Source organism: Heloderma suspectum, chromosome 5 (genome assembly GCF_057233095.1).
Source record: "Heloderma suspectum isolate Gila_16-S chromosome 5, 16-S_ref, whole genome shotgun sequence".
NCBI classification, from domain to species: domain Eukaryota; kingdom Metazoa; phylum Chordata; class Lepidosauria; order Squamata; family Helodermatidae; genus Heloderma; species Heloderma suspectum.
The window spans coordinates 23384289-23404197 of NC_139462.1; the positions used below are offsets into that span (position 1 = coordinate 23384289).

At 42.7% G+C, this 19909-nt stretch overlaps 1 protein-coding gene across 8 annotated transcripts in view; it reads left to right on the forward strand.

Annotated features, from left to right (window-relative positions):
- Nucleotides 1-19909, forward strand: part of AFF1 (ALF transcription elongation factor 1) — a 234480-nt gene that overhangs the window by 135274 nt on the left and 79297 nt on the right. For all 8 annotated transcript variants that reach the window (XM_084855558.1, XM_084855561.1, XM_084855563.1 and 5 more), the window contains one exon: nucleotides 468-519. In XM_084855558.1, the coding sequence (XP_084711684.1) occupies nucleotides 468-519 (52 nt within the window). The remainder of the gene's footprint in view (nucleotides 1-467; nucleotides 520-19909) is intronic.

Genomic DNA, 19909 nt, shown 5'->3' on the forward strand with positions numbered 1-19909 from the left:
ACATGAGCATGTGATGTGCATTAACCACATGGGAGCAAAACATACGAGGTTCCAAGGAACAACATGAAGGTGGCAACAGCCATACCATTTCCAGTAACGTTTTAAATGGTTCTTATTCCTTTCTTCGATGGCAAACCTGCTGGCATTCGTTATCTCAAGTCTTGCCTGGGCTTAGCTTCAAACAGCTTACTTGCATCCTGGCCTTCCTTTATAGCATTGCATTGAACTGAGACACATTTAACAGCTGTCTAAAGTGTAAGCAGTTTATTTGTTTAGTCCTCCAGTGTATTGTTATCTTGCACCTATGGGATAAAAATGAAAATTTTATACTGTTGGGAATCACCTCTGTATTAATCAATATCCCTAGCAATGCCCAGACTGTATACCATGAATTAAAGAGAATATAATCAAAGAACATTTTAAAGGGTGAGATGCTTACATAGCCTAAAACATTTGTTTATTTACAGAGCAGTATGACACACCTTCTAAGACCGTGTCTATTTCTCAGGAAGGAAGATCGTAAGTTTCTACACTTAACCTTTCTATGTATTTAAAGATTTGTCATCAGGGAAGTTATGACCAGGTTGAAAATGTAGCATTTGTAATCACACCATCTCTTCAGTCAATTTATTAAATGGCTTGGTTTGTGTTGACAAGCTCTTGGCTATTTTTTAATCCAATATATAATTTTATGTCATTGTTTAAGAAATAGCCTCACTATGTGCTGTTTGGAATACAGATAACATATGAAGCTCATGCCCATAATCCTACAGTTGGATTTATTTCCAAGGAAATGGGAGAAGGTTGTAGTTAGAGCTTTAACTTAATTCATATATGGTTACCACCAAAAAAAACTCTGCTTCTGTGTGGTTAAGGCTCTGCATTGCAGTGGTAATGTAATGCATGGAAACATTGACCATATGGGTCGACCAGGGGATGGAGTTATTTTGCCTCCGTCTGGAGTTAGCTACAAATGGAGGTGCCACACTTGTAGACTATAACTATATAGTAACTATACGATCAGCAAGCCACATGGTTGCTATTTGCATACATTAACACTTCATCATGGAGCGCTATCCCACAAAGTCAAGCAGAAAAGAGAAATATATCCTTCAACGACTTAATACTTTACTGGCTTTAAAAAGCATTTTTAAAGGCTGCATATATTCAGCATTAAAATAAAACTAGATTCTGCCCCCAAAAGAAACAGAATTTTGCCACCTGTACATGTTATTCAAATGCTCATTAGCTGCAGGAAATGAGTTTGAAGCTATGTGGGCCACTGAAACTGCCCCCTGGAAATCCTGTTGAGCTCTTTCTAGCTTTTGAGATTTCAAGAGTCATTGCATTCATGTTTTCAAGCTGTCTTTGCAACTCTAAAGGCTGGAAACTTGCTTTTTTATTTTAAATGAGAGCTGAGTTTCTCAGAATGTTGAATCAGATGGACAAATCTGAATCTGAGTCACACTTGCTTGGAATAGCAGAATATAGCACTTGATTCAACTTGTTGCTATAGTTGAGGATACCGTGGGTGTGTACGGCTCCTGCTGCTGACCATGTATTAGAGTGCTTTGAGTTCAGAAGACTTCATCAGATAGCAGAGGAAAGCACTGCTTGTGTCTGCAGAGCTGCCTCTTTGGGGCATTGCCAGTTCTTCATTTTGTGATGTCCTGGGTTCAATCCTTGGTATCTCCAGTTAAAATGATTCAGGTAGCAAGTGATGTGAAGACCTCTGCCCAAGAGCTGCTACCTGGCAACCTCCAGAAGTTTTGGACTACAACTCCCATAATCCCTGATCATTGACCATGCTGGGTGGGCCTGATGCGAGTTGTAGTCAACACCTGAGGGCACCAGATGGCCTACTCCAAGAGTAGACAATACTGGGTTAGATGTACCGTGTATGAGGAAGTCCTCTACTTTCCTGTGTCTATTTCTTTTGTGTTTACAAACTTACATCTGAGTTCTTTTGGTCTCTTTATCTTTGGACATGCTGGCCATGAGACGCTGAGTTCGACTGGGAAGTTAAGGCTTGCCCGGGCCTGACAAACAGCCCCCCACACACAAACACATGTTTTTGTGAACACATGAACACAACGCAAACACAGTTCTGTGGCTATTATACTTTAATGCTTGGAAGCAGACATTTGCTCATGGATAGTTGTCCTGGGTTTTGGGAACATCCAGATGTTGCGAGAAACGTCTGGTCATGTGTAAGCTGCCACTAAGGAAATTATCCAAACGTTTCTGAGATATAGCCACTTTGATAGTTTGCAGCCAGCCAGGTGCATTGGAAATTGGCCACCACCCAAAGGAATATGCAGAAATATCCATGGGGCTAGTAGGGCTTTTGACTTCCTTTCCAAACAGTGTCATCAGCTCTCCACTCCCATAAGATGGCACATTTGCTTCTGGAAATTCAGAACGAGAGAAAGAGAGAGAGAGGTCAAATCAGATCTTCTTTTTGTTGCCTTTATTTTGTTAATCTTATTTTGAAATGAAATAAAATTTCATGATGAGATCTCTTATATCAGCTAGATATTTTAGACTGCAATGGCCATGCTGGCTGGGAATGATGGTACAACTCCCAGCATCCCCCATCCAGCATGGCACCATTGGGCAGGGCTGCCTTACACACGTTGAACTTGATAGCAGGGCCAGCCCTACCATTAGGCACGGTGAGGTGGTTGCCTCAGGTGGCAGAGACTGAGAAGCTGCAGCAAGGTGTTGGAGGAGAGAACTGTGGGCCATGCAGCCTCCCCTGTGCCCCCTAAGTGTGCCTACTGCCTTCTAGTGGGGCGGAGGGTACCGTCCCATTGCCAGTGCTGAAGATACATTCAACTACCATTCTAGTCAGCTTTTGTACATGGAATGGAAGGGGAAGCCTTATTTGCCTCAGACAGCAACATGTCTTGGGCTGTGCCCTGCTTGATGTGGATCTCACAGTGATGTTGATGATGCTGGTGATTTAAAACCAGACTGGAGCCTGACCCCTAGTATCTCGGCTTGCCACCCTTTTAGCAAAGCGTTGCCAAGATACTCCTTCTCCATAGATTACAGTGTGATTTGTTTTGTTTTTTGTAATTGCAAAGAGAGACAAAAATGGAACATGATAAATTAGTGACAGGTTTTCTTCTTGAAGATTAAATCTTTGGCAAGGCTCATAAGTGCGCGCGTGCACGCGCACACACACACATACACACACAGGTTTCATCTTGCCTGGCTGCTATATGATGTGCATCTAGCTTGACTTCTCTGGTCAGCAAATTTTCATAATTTGTCTCTGTGCATGAGGGTTTCTAGAAACAAAAACATTTACACTAGCTGTTACTAAGTACCATTGCTGTAGACATAACTGAAACAAGTGGGAGCAGCTAAGGAACAGCTTGTGTATTGCCAAGAAAACCTGAAATAGTTATCTCTTCTTTGAGCTTTCTGATACTCTGAAATGTCCCAGTCCCCGCTACTGTTTATATAGCTTTATAGAGCCCTTATTAATGGGTATTTTGCTCAGAAATAATTGTTATATAACACTGAAGTGTGATGTACAGCTTTTAAAGTAATAAATAAAAAACCCATTTTGTGTTTAATTTTCAAAATGCTTCATAATCTACATCGTAATAACTATTATGAGATTTTTCTCCAATATTCCCATTTGATAGACTGAGGTTGAGAAGAGTAACCATAGGGCACATAAGAAGAGCTTAGCATCCTGTCTCCCACAGTGGCCAAGCAGCGGTTTCTGGGATGTCCATAAGCAGAGTGTAAAGGCAGTAGACCTCTCGAGGCATACAGGCTTCTGAACCTGGAGATCCTATATAGCCATCATGACAAGTAACCATGGATAAGCAGACCCTCCATGGAGTTTGTCTAACCCCCTTTAAAGCCATCTAAGCAAGTGGCTATGACCAAGTCTTGTGGCAGTGAGTTCCACAAACCAATTCCATGCTGTGTGAAGAAGTGCTTCCTTTTTTCTGTCCTGAATCTGCAGCTGAACAGTTTTATTGGATTGACCCAAATAGCTTAGAAAAAGGACAAGTACGGGGAGACATTATAGAGGTGTACAGCATTATGCATGGTGTGGAGAAAGTAGATAGGGACCATTTTTCCCCCTCTCTCATAATATTAGAACATGGGATCATCTCATGAAACTGAATGGTCGGAGATTCAGGACAGATAAAAAGAAGTACTTCTTCACACAGGGCATTGTTAAACTACGGAATTCACTAACACAAGGTGTAGCGATTGCCAACTTGGATGGCTTTAAAGGGGAATTAAACAAATCCATGGAGGATAAAGCTATCAACGGCTACTAGTCATGCTGGTTATGTGCTACCTCCAATATTAGAGGCAGTATTCCTCTGTAAACCTGTTGCAGGAGAACCTGACTGTGAGGGTGCTATTGCACTTATGGCCTACTTGTGGGCTTCCCACATGAATCTGGTTGGCCGCTGCATGAACAGAATGCTGTACTAGATAGGACTGGTTTAGCATGGCTCTTCTTACGTTTTTATGACCCTGAAGTCTGTTAATATGAGAGTGGAAGAAAACCTTCTCATTCATGTGTTCCTCCCACCTCATCGCTGTGAATTAAATTGTTTTGGTTTACATTTAAAACACTCTGTCAGGTTGTTTAGACAAGTGAGTCCCTATTATTGAAAGAATTTCTGAAGTCGTGATGAAAATCCAAGTACATAGGTTGCGTAGAAGGGGCTTTTCCAGTGAAATTGGACTTCATGGGGTATAATCAGAGGATATGGAATTTAAAGAACTTTAAAACATGTTGGGAAGCCATGGACAATCATGACTTTGAGGAATGTGTACATGTGACAAAAAAGACACGTGTAAACGCATCGCAGCTAATGTACATACAGTACATGGAAGGGAAAGCAATGTAGAAAACATTGTGTGGAACATTCTCTGGCTCAACTGCCTCTACCATTTTAATTTAATATTAGTTAAAAATGAAAGCAGTACATGATTGATTAACCTAATTAGGGTAGTTTTTCCAGAAGTATTATTGAGTAATGAAATTCTTCTGCAAGGTTAGCCTGACCCAGATGAACAAGACGGATAGCTTCTGGGCTTCAGATAAGAAAAATTTAAAAGCTCTCTAATGAATAAAGAGGACTATCCCACCCAAGTGCTGTTTGAAAAAGAGTGTCAGTAGGGTTGTTTGAATTGAGATGTGCTGCATTGTGTTTGCATTGTGTTGACTTGCCTGTTTAAAATACAGAACTTGAACTGTGTTTATGTTTTTTTTTTATTGTTTCTGATCAAGGCCTGTTCACACTATTTCAAAACCAGTGTCCTGAAGGGCCAGTTTCCATTTCAATTTTAGATGCAGATACCAATGCATTAAATAAATATTTAATCATATGACTAATTGTGCGAGTTTTATTTGTTTAACTGAATAAATGTGCATGTGTATAAAACCAAACATTCAGATGGAAAAATAAACACTCATTTGAGCCCATTAACAGTGATAACAAGTTAGTCTCCCAGTTACTGGCATTCAGAGAGACTGCTTATTTCTTTATAATACTTCTATACTGCTACATATAATGAAATCTCTTAAGCTGTTCACACTAAAATGCATATATAATACAACATAAAAACAATATAAAATAATAAATAAATAAAAGCATTGTAGCAAAGACAGCAAAAAAGCCGGGCAGTGTTGTAGGCCCTTACAGGACAGGGAAAGCCTTGTAAACAATATATTTTCAAGAGGCGTTTGAAGCTTGCCACATTTTCTGCCCCTTGAACCATGTGTGGGAAAGTGTTCTGGTGGGTGGATGCCACTACTGAGAAGTCCCACTTTTGAGATGTTATGTGGCGACATCCTATTGGTCACAGAGCAATCAGTAAGACCTCCTCTTAAGCTTAGGGGTTGACTGGGTATATATAGGGGACAGCTAGGTGTCCTGGTCCTGAGTTACGTTAGGCATGGCTTGGTAGTGAATAAATTTAGCTACCATCACTATTAGCCATGGATACCACCTGGTTAATTTCGCAAATTCTCCTGCCATAGGTGTTGTTCTCCCCAGCACTCATTTATTCATTTTATTTATTTAATCTATTTATAAACTGTTATTCAGCATAGGCTGCTGGAGCAGCAAATACTTAAAAGAATTTCAAAAATACAATAAAAATCAACATAACGGGGGATGCAGAACGTTTTTCAGCCCAAGGGCTGAATAGCATTTTGGAGAACTGTGGGCGGGGCAGGGGTGTGTGTATTCCAGTGATGAGCAGGGTTGAGGTCAAAAGGGGAGGGGCCAAAATACCCCAAATACCAGTATATTGTAGCTTAAATCTCCTGTCCCCAATAATTAATTGGAGACAGTTAATAAATAATTATAAATAAATAAATGCGTTAGGAGAGGCATTTCACCTTTTTGGAATGGGGAGCAACCTATACAGAAGCCAGGAAACAACAAAATATTCTGTGGTTGGGGAAAGGGGGTAGGGCCTGGGGAAGGAGGCATGGCCTTCTGGGGACCACCAGAGGCCTGGATTTGGCCTCTAGGAGGCCTGGATTTGGCCCAATGGCCTGAAATTCCAAATCCCTGACATAAACAGACACACAGCAGCAAATCAACAAGCCAAGCCCAAACCGCAAGAACAACAATTAAGATTAATAGTTTAACCTGCTGAAATGTCCAGGAAGAGCATTCAGCTGGCATCAAAAAAACATGAAAATGGGTGCCAGGTAAGCTTCCCCTAGGGGAGGGCATTCCACATGTGGAAAGAAATGGTGGTTCAGCTATTAAATAAGGATGGCAAAATGATAACAGATGACAAAGAAAAGGCAGAGGTGCTCAGTTCCTACTTTGGCTCAGTCTTCTCCCAAAAGAGGGTCTATGACCCCCCTGGCAAAGGCAAAGTACAGGCTGAAGGGGCAGGATTGCAGCTTGAGATCAATAGGCATATGGTCAAGGAACACCTAATTACTTTGAATGAATTCAAATCCCCAGGGCCATATGAACTGCATCCTAGAGTCATAAAGGAACTGGCAGAAGAACTCTCAGAACCACTGTCTATTCTCTTTGAGAAATCATGGAGGATGGGTGAAGTGCCAGATGACTGGAGGAGGGCTAATGTTGTCCCTGTTTTCAAAAAGGGCAAAAAGGAGGAACCTGGGAACTACAGACCAGTCAGTCTGACATCCATCCCTGGGACATTTCTGGAGCAGATGATAAAGCAATCCATCTGTAAGCACCTTGAAAACAATGCAGTGATTACTCGAAGCCAACATGGATTTGTCAAGAACAAATCCTGCCAGATGAATCTGATCTCATTTTTTGATCAGGTAACCTCCCTTGTGGACTGTGGGAATGCTATAGACATCATATACCTCGACGTCAGCAAAGCTTTCAGCCAAGTGCCCCATGATCTCCTGATGAGCAAACTAGCTCAAAGTGGGCTAGATGAAACAACGATCCAGTGGATCCACAGTTGGCTACAGAATTGGACTCAAAGAGTGCTAATCAATGGGATCTTCTCAAACTGGGGAGAAGTAATGAGCGGGGTACCGCAGGGCTCAGTCCTGGGCCCAGTGCTCTTCAACATGTGTATTAATGACTTGGAGGAGGAGGTGCATTGAATGCTGATCAGATTTGCAGATGACACAACATTGGGTGGGATAGCTAATACTTTGGAAGACAGAAACAAAATTCAAAGTGATCTGGATAGACTGGAGCGCTGGGCAGAAAACCACAGAATGACATTTAACAGGGACAAATGCCAAGTTCTGCACCTAGGAAAAAGAAACCAAACGCACAGTTACAAGATGGGGGATACATGGCTCAACAACACTACAAGCGAAAAAGATCTTGGAATTGATGGCAGTCACAAGCTGAATATGAGCCAACAATGTGATGTGTCTGCAAAAAAGGCATATGCTCTTTTGGGCTGTATTAATAGAAGCATAGCTTCCAAATCCTGGGAAGTACTAGTTCCCCTCTACTCAGCACAGGTTAGGCCTCATCTGGAGTACTGTGTCCAGTTCTGGGCACGACATTTTAAGAAGGATGCAGACAAACTGGAGAGGGTTCAGAGGAGGGCAACAAAGATGATCAGGGGACTGGAAACAAAGTCCTATGAAGAGAGACTGAAAGAAATGGGCATGTTTAGCCTTGAGAAGAGAAGACAAGACTGAGGAGAGATATGATCGCGCTCTTCAAGTACTTGAAAGGTTGTCACAGAGAGGAAGGCCAGGATCTCTTCTCGATCATCCCACAGTGCAGGACACAGAATAATGGGCTCAAGTTACAGGAAGCCAGATTCCGGCTGAACATCAGGAAAAACGTCCTGACTGTAAGAGCAATACGACAATGGAACCAGTTACCTAGGGAGGTGGTGGGCTCTCCCACACTGGAGGCATTCAAGATGAGGCTGGACAACCATCCGTCAGGGATGCTCTGACTTGGATTCCTGCATTGAGCAGGGGGTTGGACTTGGTGGCCTTGTAGGCCCTTTCCAACCCTACTACTATTCTATGATTCTAAGTATTCCCACCAAGAAGGCCCTCTCTCCAATTCTAAGCTCTGATGGTGGTGGAACCCAGAAGAAGGGCCCTGATGAAGTTCATAGTAATCAGGCACACTTGGGTGGTATGAGCCCATAAGAAGAACCCTGCTGGACTGGACAAACAGCCAGTTAGCTCAGCATTCTGTTTCCCAAAATGGCAAGGTAGATGCTTCTGAGAACTTTTATCTAAAATGGTTCTTTCAAAAGATGATGATGATTAGATTATTGCCCGTCGCATGAAATACAGAAATGAAAAAGAGAGGGCAGGTCAGATAAAGCCTTAATAACAAAACCATTAATACCTTCATGTAATGGCTAGAGTGTTGGACTGGGAGCCAGGAGATCCAGGTTCTAGTCCCCACTCGGCCATGGAAGCTCACTGGGTGACTTTGGGCCAGTCACAGACTCTCACCCCAACCTCCCTCACAGGGTTGTTGTTGTGAGGATAAAATGGAAAGGTGGAGGATTATGTACGCCACCTTGGTTTCCTTGCAAGAGGAAAAAACGCAGGATATAAATGCAATAAATAAATAAATACATTGTCCCTAAGCAGTAGCCTTAGGGACAGTAGCTCTTGTCTCAGAATATTTTTATGGGTTCATCTTGTACCAATTTGTAATCAAGCTTTGCTAACAGTGCAGTGGTGATTGTTTATTAATTCTTTCCCCCTCCCAAAGCTTCTATTATAGATAGTTGCCGCTTTCGATATGTTTCTGCTAGTATTTAAGCGGATATGAATATCTAGGAATTGGCCCATAAGGCCCTTAATTTTGACATCTTTTGAACAAGACCCGTTCATAAATGGTTTCCAGCTTACATGGCTCTTAAAATGTGTGGTGTCGTTTGCAAATGTAAGTTGGGTAAAGTATCAGAACTCTTAGGAAGTTGGAGGGAGAAGGAACAGGGACAATAAATCTGTAGTGGGAGAAAGCATATCAACCCTGGTGATAAGAGAGTAGTGTGATTGTGTTGAATGAGTTAGTCCCTCTTTCTGAGCCTAGGAAAATCCCAGATATCCTCTACTTCCTGCCAAACAATGCTAGCATGAACCTAAAACTTGCTCCTGAGGATGAAAGTTCAGGTTTTTAGGATTCTGTGTTCCAGATTGTGCAACATGGCCATGCGGAAGTTTGAGCTTACACATTTAGGTATGTTTGTGTGTGATCAGGAAAACTTGGGAATTTCTGCAATTTTTCCGTCATTAATAGTTGTTTTTGAATATATATATGCACCCCCACGTAGTGAAGAAAAAGATACAATCACAGGTTTGTGCCTGTTGGAAGCATCTCTTCGTCTTTCTTTGTCCTTTGGATCTACCGTGTAAGAGTAGTACTGTTAACTCTCCACATTTTATATAGTGCTTTCAAAAGTTAGCACTTACAACAGCCCTGTAATGTAGCTGAGAATGATTAGAATGGGGTTAACCCTGAGGGACTGGTATGTCTAAGGCCATCTGGTGGCTCAGTCAGCACTGCAGTTTTCCTTGTAGAAAAGCATCAAATGTGTAATATTTTTGAACTGTGAACAGTAAAACTCCCTTCAAGGCAACATGGAGCTGAACCTGTTATTTCTGTGCCTGATTTTGCACCTTCTGCCTTTCTCCTTCCCCAAAGGACCATCTTAAATCCATATAATTAATGACAGATTGGTTTTGGAGGAATATGAGACCTCCAGGACTGAACCCAATCTCTATAACTGATAATGAAGGCGGATTACTCCACATCCATCTGGGGTAGAACTGCTTGTGTCTTCTCTGAATCATCGGCCTCTGTCCCCTGCCAGAATCAGAACAGTGGAACAGAATCCCTTGGAGGGTTCTGGTCTGGTATATAACAGCTCCAGTGTTTCTGCCTGAGTCCTATTGTAATTATGTCTGAACATGGAATGTAGTCCTTGGATGCTGCTGTGTTTCATCAGGTGGTTGGTTAATACCCATCTTACAACGGCAGCCAATGCAGAAGAAAGTTCTGCATTTCCTTGCCAAGAAAAACTTTTATCAGCAGTTAACAAGAATGTTCACTCTACAGAAGTGTGGAATAAATGACAGTCTTCCAAAGATTGTTATATAAACAGAATAAGCACCATTTGGACTGGAGACTTAATTATGTCTGTCTCTCATGTTTGTTTATTTCTTTTAATTAATGAGAATACAATTCTGATTTGTGTGTGTGTGTTTGTGTGTGTTTTGTTCTATACAATGGTGCTCTTTTCTTTTTTTCTTCCTTTCTTTTAAAATGCACGTGACTGTCTGAAACCCCAGCCGCCTTGAGTCACTCGCGTTATACAGCATAGCCGACTGAAAACAAGCAGCATTTGTGCTGGTTAATTAGAGATTGAAATCCCTCTGCATCTGTGTGCCCGAATTAACCATGCGGCTTTACAGAGCAAACGTGAATTTCCCAGAGGGCTTTTCATTCTTGAGTTCGGCCCTTAAGTTTAGCACCTGGCTTTGCTGGAATGGAAGCAGGTTTTGTTGTTTACAAGAGCAGGTGGCAAGTTCTTTCTCTCTAGCTGGGGGTGCCTAGGAGAGACTGGCTTGTTCATTCTGTTAGCATGCTCCTATTTGGTATGTGTGGTTTTAGGGACCACCTCTATTTATAAACACATATACACATACCTTTCTTCCTTTTAAATAATTGATTTCCAAAGATAACTGCATATTTTTTTCTGCAGCTCCTGCAGACTTAAAAAATACAGCGTCTCCAATATCTTCTGTAAAAGTTTGTTACTTGCCTTTCCAATGATTTCTTAGGATGATGCACAGATCTAAAAATTGTACTTACAGTATGCTCCAAAATTCAAAATGAAAATAGTAAACTGTTTGAAACTTTTACTGGCTATGATGCAGTCAAAGTTGAATACTTCGAAGTTGTGTTGACACTGGTGGCAGAGCTAAGCATGAGCTTAATTTCAAAATGCTTAGCTTCAGTTGGAGTATGTCCTGAACAGGATTTTTCAGGGCGGCAGGGGGAGATTGAAAAATCAAGATATAAATCATACTCTTCGTTGTTTTGAATTAAATCTGGCCTTTCCCCTTAAATGAATCAAAGTGTATAAATGTATTGAAATGTTTGCTTAGGAAATGTTCTTCTTGTGTATCCAGGTAGAGATGTGACTCATCTGTGAAGCTTTAAGTATCTTTCCTTTCTTCCTGGGAACAATCGATCAGATGCAAGGTTCTTTGCTGTGTTATTAATAGTTTATTTGGAAGCTATTAATAATATGCCAACAGGGGCAATTTGTGTCTGTCTGTCTTTCTGGAAGAAGCCTTCCATAAGATAATGGAAAAATAAATGGTGTCATCTTTGGATAATAGATGTAGTCTTCACAAACTTCCCACATAATGCCATTTTCTTTTCAAGATAGGTTTATTTTGAGCTTAATCTCGGATAATAAAACTTTGTTAGGGTTTCTTTTTCAGTAGTAGATTACTTGCAACTTCGGTTAGGCAGTAACTCTTTCATAATAACCCCCAAAACTAAGGGTTGATTCAAACATGTGGACATGAATGTGTCCCCAGGCTCCCATCTTCCCCCAGTTGTGGGGAGGAAGTAGCGTATGAACCACACGATCTTGCATACTCAGCTACAGGCAGTTGCTGTCATAGCAGAGATCAGGACACCCAATTTTTGAACTGCTGTCTAGCTGTTCTATGCATCATGCAGAATTAGGTTGTAGAATTCTAGACTGTACCACTCAAGAGTGCAGGTGGGAGGTCATATTTTTAAAATGTTCCCTCTTCATATAAAGCTCCGTGTAAACTAGCATAGCTTGACTTAGACTACACTAAATGCTTTCCCTCTAAATGTGTTGGTTTGATGATGGGACATGTGTGGAGCTTTTTACCCAAGGTGTAGTGGTAAAGTCCAGAATTCTATCACCTCACTCTGCATCAAAAACAGTCTTATGGCACCTGAAAGACTAACAAATTTATTCTGGCATAAAATAGTCCACTTCATCAGATTCATGGAGTATTATGGAAAATTTCAGGCTTTTTATACACTACATAACGGGGGGGGGGGGATTGGTAAACATTGAGGTCAGAAGGAAATTAACTACAGAAACTATTGGTGATGACAATCACATTATTAGCAGTGGTTATGTAGAGTGCAGCTGTCGCTGATAACAAACAGCCTGGCACTAGGATCCTGCATGTTGTGTTGGTCAACTCACCATAGTTGGGGCAGTTGTAGCAATCTTGTCTAGCTCAGGGCATAGAATCATAGAATCATAGAATCACAGAATCATAGAATCATAGAATAGTAGGGTTGGAAGGGGCCTACAAGGCCATCGAGTCCAACCCCCTGCTCAATGCAGAAATCCAAGTCAGAGCATCCCTGACAAGTGGCTGTCCAGCCTTGTCTTGAATGCCTCCAGTGTGGGACAGCCCACCACCTCCCCAGGTAATTGGTTCCATTGTCGTATTGCTCTTACAGTCAGGAAGTTTTTCCTGATGTTCAGCCGGAATCTGGCTTCCTGTAACTTGAGCCCATTATTCCGTGTCCTGCACTCTGGGATGATCAAGAAGAGATCCTGGCCTTCTTCTCTGTGACAACCTTTCAAGTACTTGAAGAGTGCTATCATATTTCCCCTCAGTCTTCTCTTCTCAAGGCTAAAACATGCCCAGTTCTTTCAGTCTCTTCATAGGGCTTTGTTTCCAGTCCCCTGATCATCTTTGTTGCCCTCCTCTGAACCCTCTCCAGTTTGTCTGCATCCTTCTTAAAGTGTGGTGCCCAGAACTGGACATAGTACTCCAGATGAGGCCTAACCAGTGCTGAGTAGAGGGGAACTAGTACTTCTTGGGATTTGGAAGCGATGCTTCTATGAATGCAGCCCAAAATAGCATTTGCCTTTTTTGCAGCCACATCACACTGTTGGCTCATATTCAGCTTGTGATCGACAACAATTCCAAGATCCTTCTCGCTCGTAGTGTGGTTGAGCCACGTATCCCCCATCTTGTAACTGTGCATTTGGTTTCTTTTTCCTAGGTGCAGAACTTGGCATTTGTCCCTATTAAATGTCATTCTGTTGTTTTCTGCCCAGCGCTCCAGTCTATCCAGATCACTTTGAATTTTGTTTCTGTCTTCCAAAGTATTAGCTATCCCTCCCAATGTTGTGTCATCTGCAAATTTGATCAGCATTCCCTGCACCTCCTCCTCCAAGTCATTAATACAAATGTTGAAGGGCACTGGGCCCAGGACTGAGCCCTGCGGTACCCCACTCGTTACCTCTCCCCAGTTTGAGAAGGTCCCATTGATAAGCACTCTTTGAGTCCGATTCTGTAGCCAACTGTGGATCCACCGGATCGTTGTTTCATCTAGCCCACTTCGAGCTAGTTTGCTCATCAGGATACCATGGGGCACTTTGTCGAAAGCTTTGCTGAAGTCAAGGTATATGATGTCTACAGCATTCCCACGGTCTACAAGGGAGGTGACTTGATCAAAAAATGAGATCAGATTCGTCTGGCAGGACTTGTTTTTGACAAATCCATGTTGGCTTCAAGTAATCACTGCATTGTTGTCAAGGTGCTTCCAGATGGATTGCTTTATGATCTGCTCCAGAATTTTCCCAGGGATTGATGTCAGACTGACTGGTCTGTAGTTCCCAGGTTCCTCCTTTTTACCCTTTTTGAAGATAGGGACAACATTTGCCCTCCTCCAGTCATCTGGCACTTCACCCGTCCTCCATGATTTCTCAAAGAGAATAGACAGCGGTTCTGAGAGTTCTTCTGCCAGTTCCTTTATGACTCTAGGATGCAGTTCATCTGGCCCTGGATATTTGAACTCATTCAAAGTAATGAGGTGTTCCTTGACCATATGCCTATCGATCTCAAGCTGCAATCCTGCCCCTTCAGCCTGTACTTCGCCTTTGCCAGGGGAGTCATAGACCCTCTTTTGGGAGAAGACTGAGCCAAAGTAGGAATTGAGCACCTCTGCCTTTTCTTTGTCATCTGTTATCGTTTTGCCATCCTTATTTAATAGCTGAACCACCATTTCGTTCCTATGCCTTTCACTATGCACGTAGCTGAAGAAAGCCTTTTTGTTGTTTTTAACATCCCTTGCTAACCTCAGCTCATTCTCAGCTTTAGCCTTCCTGACGCCATCCCTACAATTCTGTGCTATCTGCCTGTACTCTTCCTTTGTTACTTGGCCTTCTTTCCACTTCCTATATGTGTCCTTTTTTGTTTTCAGGTCATCCCTAAGCTTTTTGTGAAGCCACATTGGCTTCTTCTGTTGTCTTCCACCTTTTCTTCTTGTTGGAATTCTTTGTAATTGTGCCTTGAGAATTTCCTTTTTTAAAAGCTCCCACCCATCTTGGACTCCTTTTCTCGCTAGCATCGCTTGCCATGGGACTTTACTGATCATTGTTCTGAGTTTATGAAAATCAGCTTTCCTAAAATCCAGGGTACACGTTTGACTACACTCGGCTTTTGCTTCCCTTAGAACCAAGAACTCAAGTACAACATGGTGGCTTTCTCCCAGAGTTCCTGTAACTGCTACTTTATCCACTAAGTCATCTCTGTTGGTTAGGATCAAGTCAAGGATAGCCGATCCTCGAGTTCCTTTCTCTACTTTCTGTAGGAGGAAGTTATCCGCCACACAAGTCAGGAATTTCCTGGAGGGGCCATGTTTTGCAGAATTTGTCTCCCAGCAAATATCGGGGAAATTGAAGTCCCCCATTACTACTACATCATGCTTCCTTAAAACATTGGCTATTTGCTTTTCAAAAGTTTCATCCTTGTCTTCTCCTTGATTGGGTGGCCGGTAGTAGGCTCCGACCACCAGGTTCCTTTTATTCTTTTCTCCATTTATTTCAACCCAGATGCTCTCGATGGGGCTACCAAGCTCCTCTTCCTGTATTTCTGTGCAGAGATATGTATTTTTCACATACAGTGCAACCCCACCTCCCTTTCTGTTCCTCCTGTTCTTTTTGAACAAGTTATATCCTTCAATTGCTGTATTCCAGTCATGAGAGTCATCCCACCAAGTCTCAGTTATACCTATCAGGTCATAATTTCCCTCTTGTATTAAGAGTTCAAGTTCGTTCTGTTTGTTTCCCATACTCTGGGCATTAGTATATAGACATCGCAGACCATTTGCTTCATAGTCTGGCTTTCTTCCTACATGTGTCTGAAGATTATTATTGGGCGTTATTAGAGCTGTTCTCTCCATTGCAGTGCATGCGCCTATGTCCATTGTTACCCCCAACATTACATCTCCCCTCCCCGTAGGATTCAGTTTAAAGCCCTCCTGATGCAGTTCTTCATGCTGTGGCCAAACACATTCTTCCCATCCTTTGTGAGGTGCAACCCATCCCTAGCCAACAGCCCATCTTCCGTGGTCCCACGGAATAGCCCATGGTCCCAGAATCCAAATATCTCTCGTCGGCACCACCTTCGTAGCCAGTCATTCACCCGGAGTATTTTTCGTTCCCTTTCTATCCCTCTTCTAACTACTGGAAGGATGGATGAGAAAACTATCTGGGCCCCAAAGTTCTTGAGTTTCCTTCCCAAAGCTTCAAAGTCTGACGTGATCTCTTCGTAGCTCCGCTTGGCAGTATCATTTGTTCCCACATGGATGAGAAGAAAGGGATACCTGTCAGTGGGCTTTATGAGCGCAGGCAACCTTTCAGTCACGTCTCTAATCTGTCCTCCCGGGAGACAACATACCTGGCGAGTCCATGGGTCTTCGCGACATGCTTGGGTCTCGATCCCACGCAGCAAGGAGTCTGCCACTACTACCACTCTTCTCTTCTTCTTCTTGTAGGCCTGGGTTTCATCGCCTCTGTTTGACTGACCTTTAGCCTCTTGCTCACTCTCAAGCAGGTTCCCCTGTGATTCTTCCTCTGCAGGCTGTCCTCCAGTCTCATCCGCAAGTACCTGGAGCATGGTTTGAGGGAACATAATTCAGCTAATCAGATCTAGAAGATTGGGTCAGTACCTGAATGGGAGAACACCTGGGAACCCCAGGGGAGAAAGGCAGGATATAAATGAACTAAATTTTAAAAATGACCTGGGACTTGGTGTGGATGTTCTTCCAGGTCTCTTCTCCAATGACCTGGCTGGGTGCATTGTCTAGTCACAGACTGCTGATCGCAAGCTCCAGTGGGCTGCTGCCAGCACTATTTTTTGACCCCTAGTTTGTGAATCTAGCAAAGCAAATAATATTCATTTTCTTGAACACTGCATTAAACTACTGCTGAACACTGCATTAAACTACTGCAAGAACACTTTCAAATGAAATATCTTGCACTCATACAAAAGCCAAGTCATTAAAAAAATCACTAGTTTGCTTTTAGTCTTCATTGTATGTTTCCAAAATTGTTGTGGATGTTTGTACTTCTATCTTTTTGACAACTGTGTTCCTGCTGTTGCATAATTCTGTATAAACCAGCACTGTAGAACCAGGAAGAAAGGGGACATTTGTATGGAGAACCTTATTATTAGTCCTGTGTAAATATATGTAGTAGGGTTGCCCTCCAGGGTTTCTGGTTATGCTGATATCATCCCTTGATAGATCTCTTCCGTTACATAATGGGATCCATTCTACACCATGAATGCCGAAAGACCGCACTTCATTAGGATGTGTTTACATTAAGTGAGGCTCAACAAGGGACTGGTTTTGCTGTTAGGAGCAGTACCATGTCTGTACTGCAGAATTGTGTTGTCCCATATGATTGTAGGTAAATCTGGGGGTGGGGGGAAGGCACCGTGAGCTTTGTAACATAAGGTTCATTTTAATACAATAGGCGTTATGGTAAGTTGCTGGCATGTTTTCCCTAGGGTGGGAGGTATTATAATCTGAGAGAAGCTAGTGTGAGATACTGGCTTTGAAGCAGAAATCACTGGTTCAGAACTTCCCTTGCCAATGGACTCTTTAATAGGTGGCCTAAAACGGAGAGAGGCCATACCTGCATACAAAAGTTCCCAGGTTCAACCCCTGGCATCTTGAGGTAGGGCTGGAAAAACTCTTGTCTGAAACCCTAGAGAGGCACTATCGATCAGGTTAGAACAGGGGTAGCAACGTGGTGCCTGCAGCCACAAGTGTGCCCCCAAACACTTTCCATGGTGCCCACAGAGACACCCCACTCCCCCCAATTTTTATTTTAAAATTGTATGTAAAAATATATATCTTATATTTTCTTACTAATATTGTTATATTTTCTTACTGTCAGCTAGGGTTGCTTCAAAGCAAAGTGGGAGCCTCCTTACTTTTATGGTTGTGCCCAGGATGGTTTCTCAAATTCCCAAATGTGCCCAAGGGCCCAAAAGGTTGCCTGGTGTAGGCAGCACTGAGCTCCATGGACCAGCGCTATGGCTCTGTATAAGGCAGCTCCCTGTGTACCTGTGTCCCATCTCTCCTCCTCCACCCACTCCCCAGGTCTCATCATATATACTAATCATGATCTCAGTTCTCAGAATGCTGCTCCTTGTGTAGCCAAAACGGCCCCCCACACACACACGTATGCACAGCATGCTCGGAGGAACCCCTGAGGTTTGCAGAAGTACAGAAAATCCTTAGGAAAAACAACATAAGCGGCACAAAACGCTCAAAACAGGCCAATGAGGACTGAACATCCTCTGTAAGTCTCTTTGGCCTTTAAAAAGACTGGGGAAAAGTGGCAGATGATTGTGGGGACTAATCATCAGATTCTACTCAGTCGTGGCTATATCAGTGCATTTCTTTCTGTAATTGCTGGAGATGGCGTGTGTGTGCGCAGGATACATATACATTGTTGGCGGTTACTACAGAGAGCTTGATGGGGCTTGTTTCTACACAAATTTCCATGAAACTGCACTGTGTTCCATCTTCCTTCCTGCGGTTTATTTGTGAGTAAACATATTACTCCCCATGGATTACTTCTGAGTAAATGTGTTGCTCACGGCAGCAAACACATGGGGGGAGGGAGGCTTTCTCTTATTTCTGTGCTTTGCTAAACATGCAGAAAAGTGAGATATGCTCCCTGTACTCTGCTTTGGCTTACTTCTGAGTAAACATGCATAAAACTGAGATGAGCCCCTTGTTCCTTGCTTTGGCTTACTTCTGAGTAAACATACATAAAGCAACACATTTTTTTTTGAAAGGGGACACTTTTAAAGAGGACTGCACTAATGTTGATGATGTGTGTGTAGGTGAGAGAAAATCCAGGTTGCCCCACCTGTGGTGAATCTGTGACTATTATGAAGAAAGCAAACTTGGAAAGTCATTACAGCACCAAACATAATAAGCATGAAGAAATGAAAGGGAAGGCCATGCTGATAAAATAGCAGCACTGAGAACAAGTTTAGCGGCACAGTGAAACCTGCTTGTAAAACCAAAGGTGGAACTAATCAGCGGTACAAGCGAGTTACGTTCTCAGTGAACTTATCACTAGAAGGCTGAGGCCCTCACACTGAGGGCACACTTGTGAAGGATTGCACGGTTGCAACCACATCTCTGCTGGTACCCAAGAGAGTGAAATCATTTGAAAATAAAGTTTATCTTGGACAATTGTGAAAGAATTCCAGAAATGGCGAAGGACACTGCGTTGTCTCTGAAAGACTCTGCTTCTGAGCTTGTATTCCACTCTTTGGCTGTTGATGAGACAACTGACATAAGCAACATGGCCCAGCTGGCAATTTTTCTGCATGGAATTTCACCATGGTTTGAGGTAACAGAGGAGTTGCTGTCTCTTGTCTGCCATGCATGATACTGCTAGAGGAGAAGATATTTTTGAGCAAGTTTCGGTGGCAGTGCATGACGTGGACTCACCATTTGAGCGGGTTAGTGTTGTAGTCAGCTGTGGTTTATTTATTTTATTTCTTTGTTACGTTTATATCCCACCTCTTTTCCTCCAAGAAAGCAAAGGCGGCATATGTGATCCTCCTCCCCATTTTATCCTCACAACAACCCTGTGAGGTAGGTTAGACTCAGAGTCAGTGACTGGCCCAGTTATCCAGTGAGCTTCATGCCCAAGTGGGGACTCTGATTCCTAGTCCAACAGTATAACTGCTACACAACTCTGGCTGTCCTACACCACACTGATTGAGGCACATAAGGGAGTAGTGAGCTGCCTAAAGAAGTGTTTTGCCTCAGCCTGGATATTGGTGACTTGATAGTGTGGCACTGTATCATTCACCAGGAGATTCATTATGTGCAGTCCTTGAGAATGAAAGCAATGAAACCATAGCAGTGCCTTGGTTCTACTTTATCAAAACTAGGGTACTAAACTGCCACCAGTTCAAGGGCCTATTGACACACCTTGAAGCAGAGTACGGGCATTCTGTGAAGAGTGCTGGCTGAACCAAGGAAATATGCTGAAGCGTTTCTGTGCACTGAGGAACAAAGTAAACATCTTAATGGAGGCAAACGGAAGAGCATGCCACAACTGAGTGTTC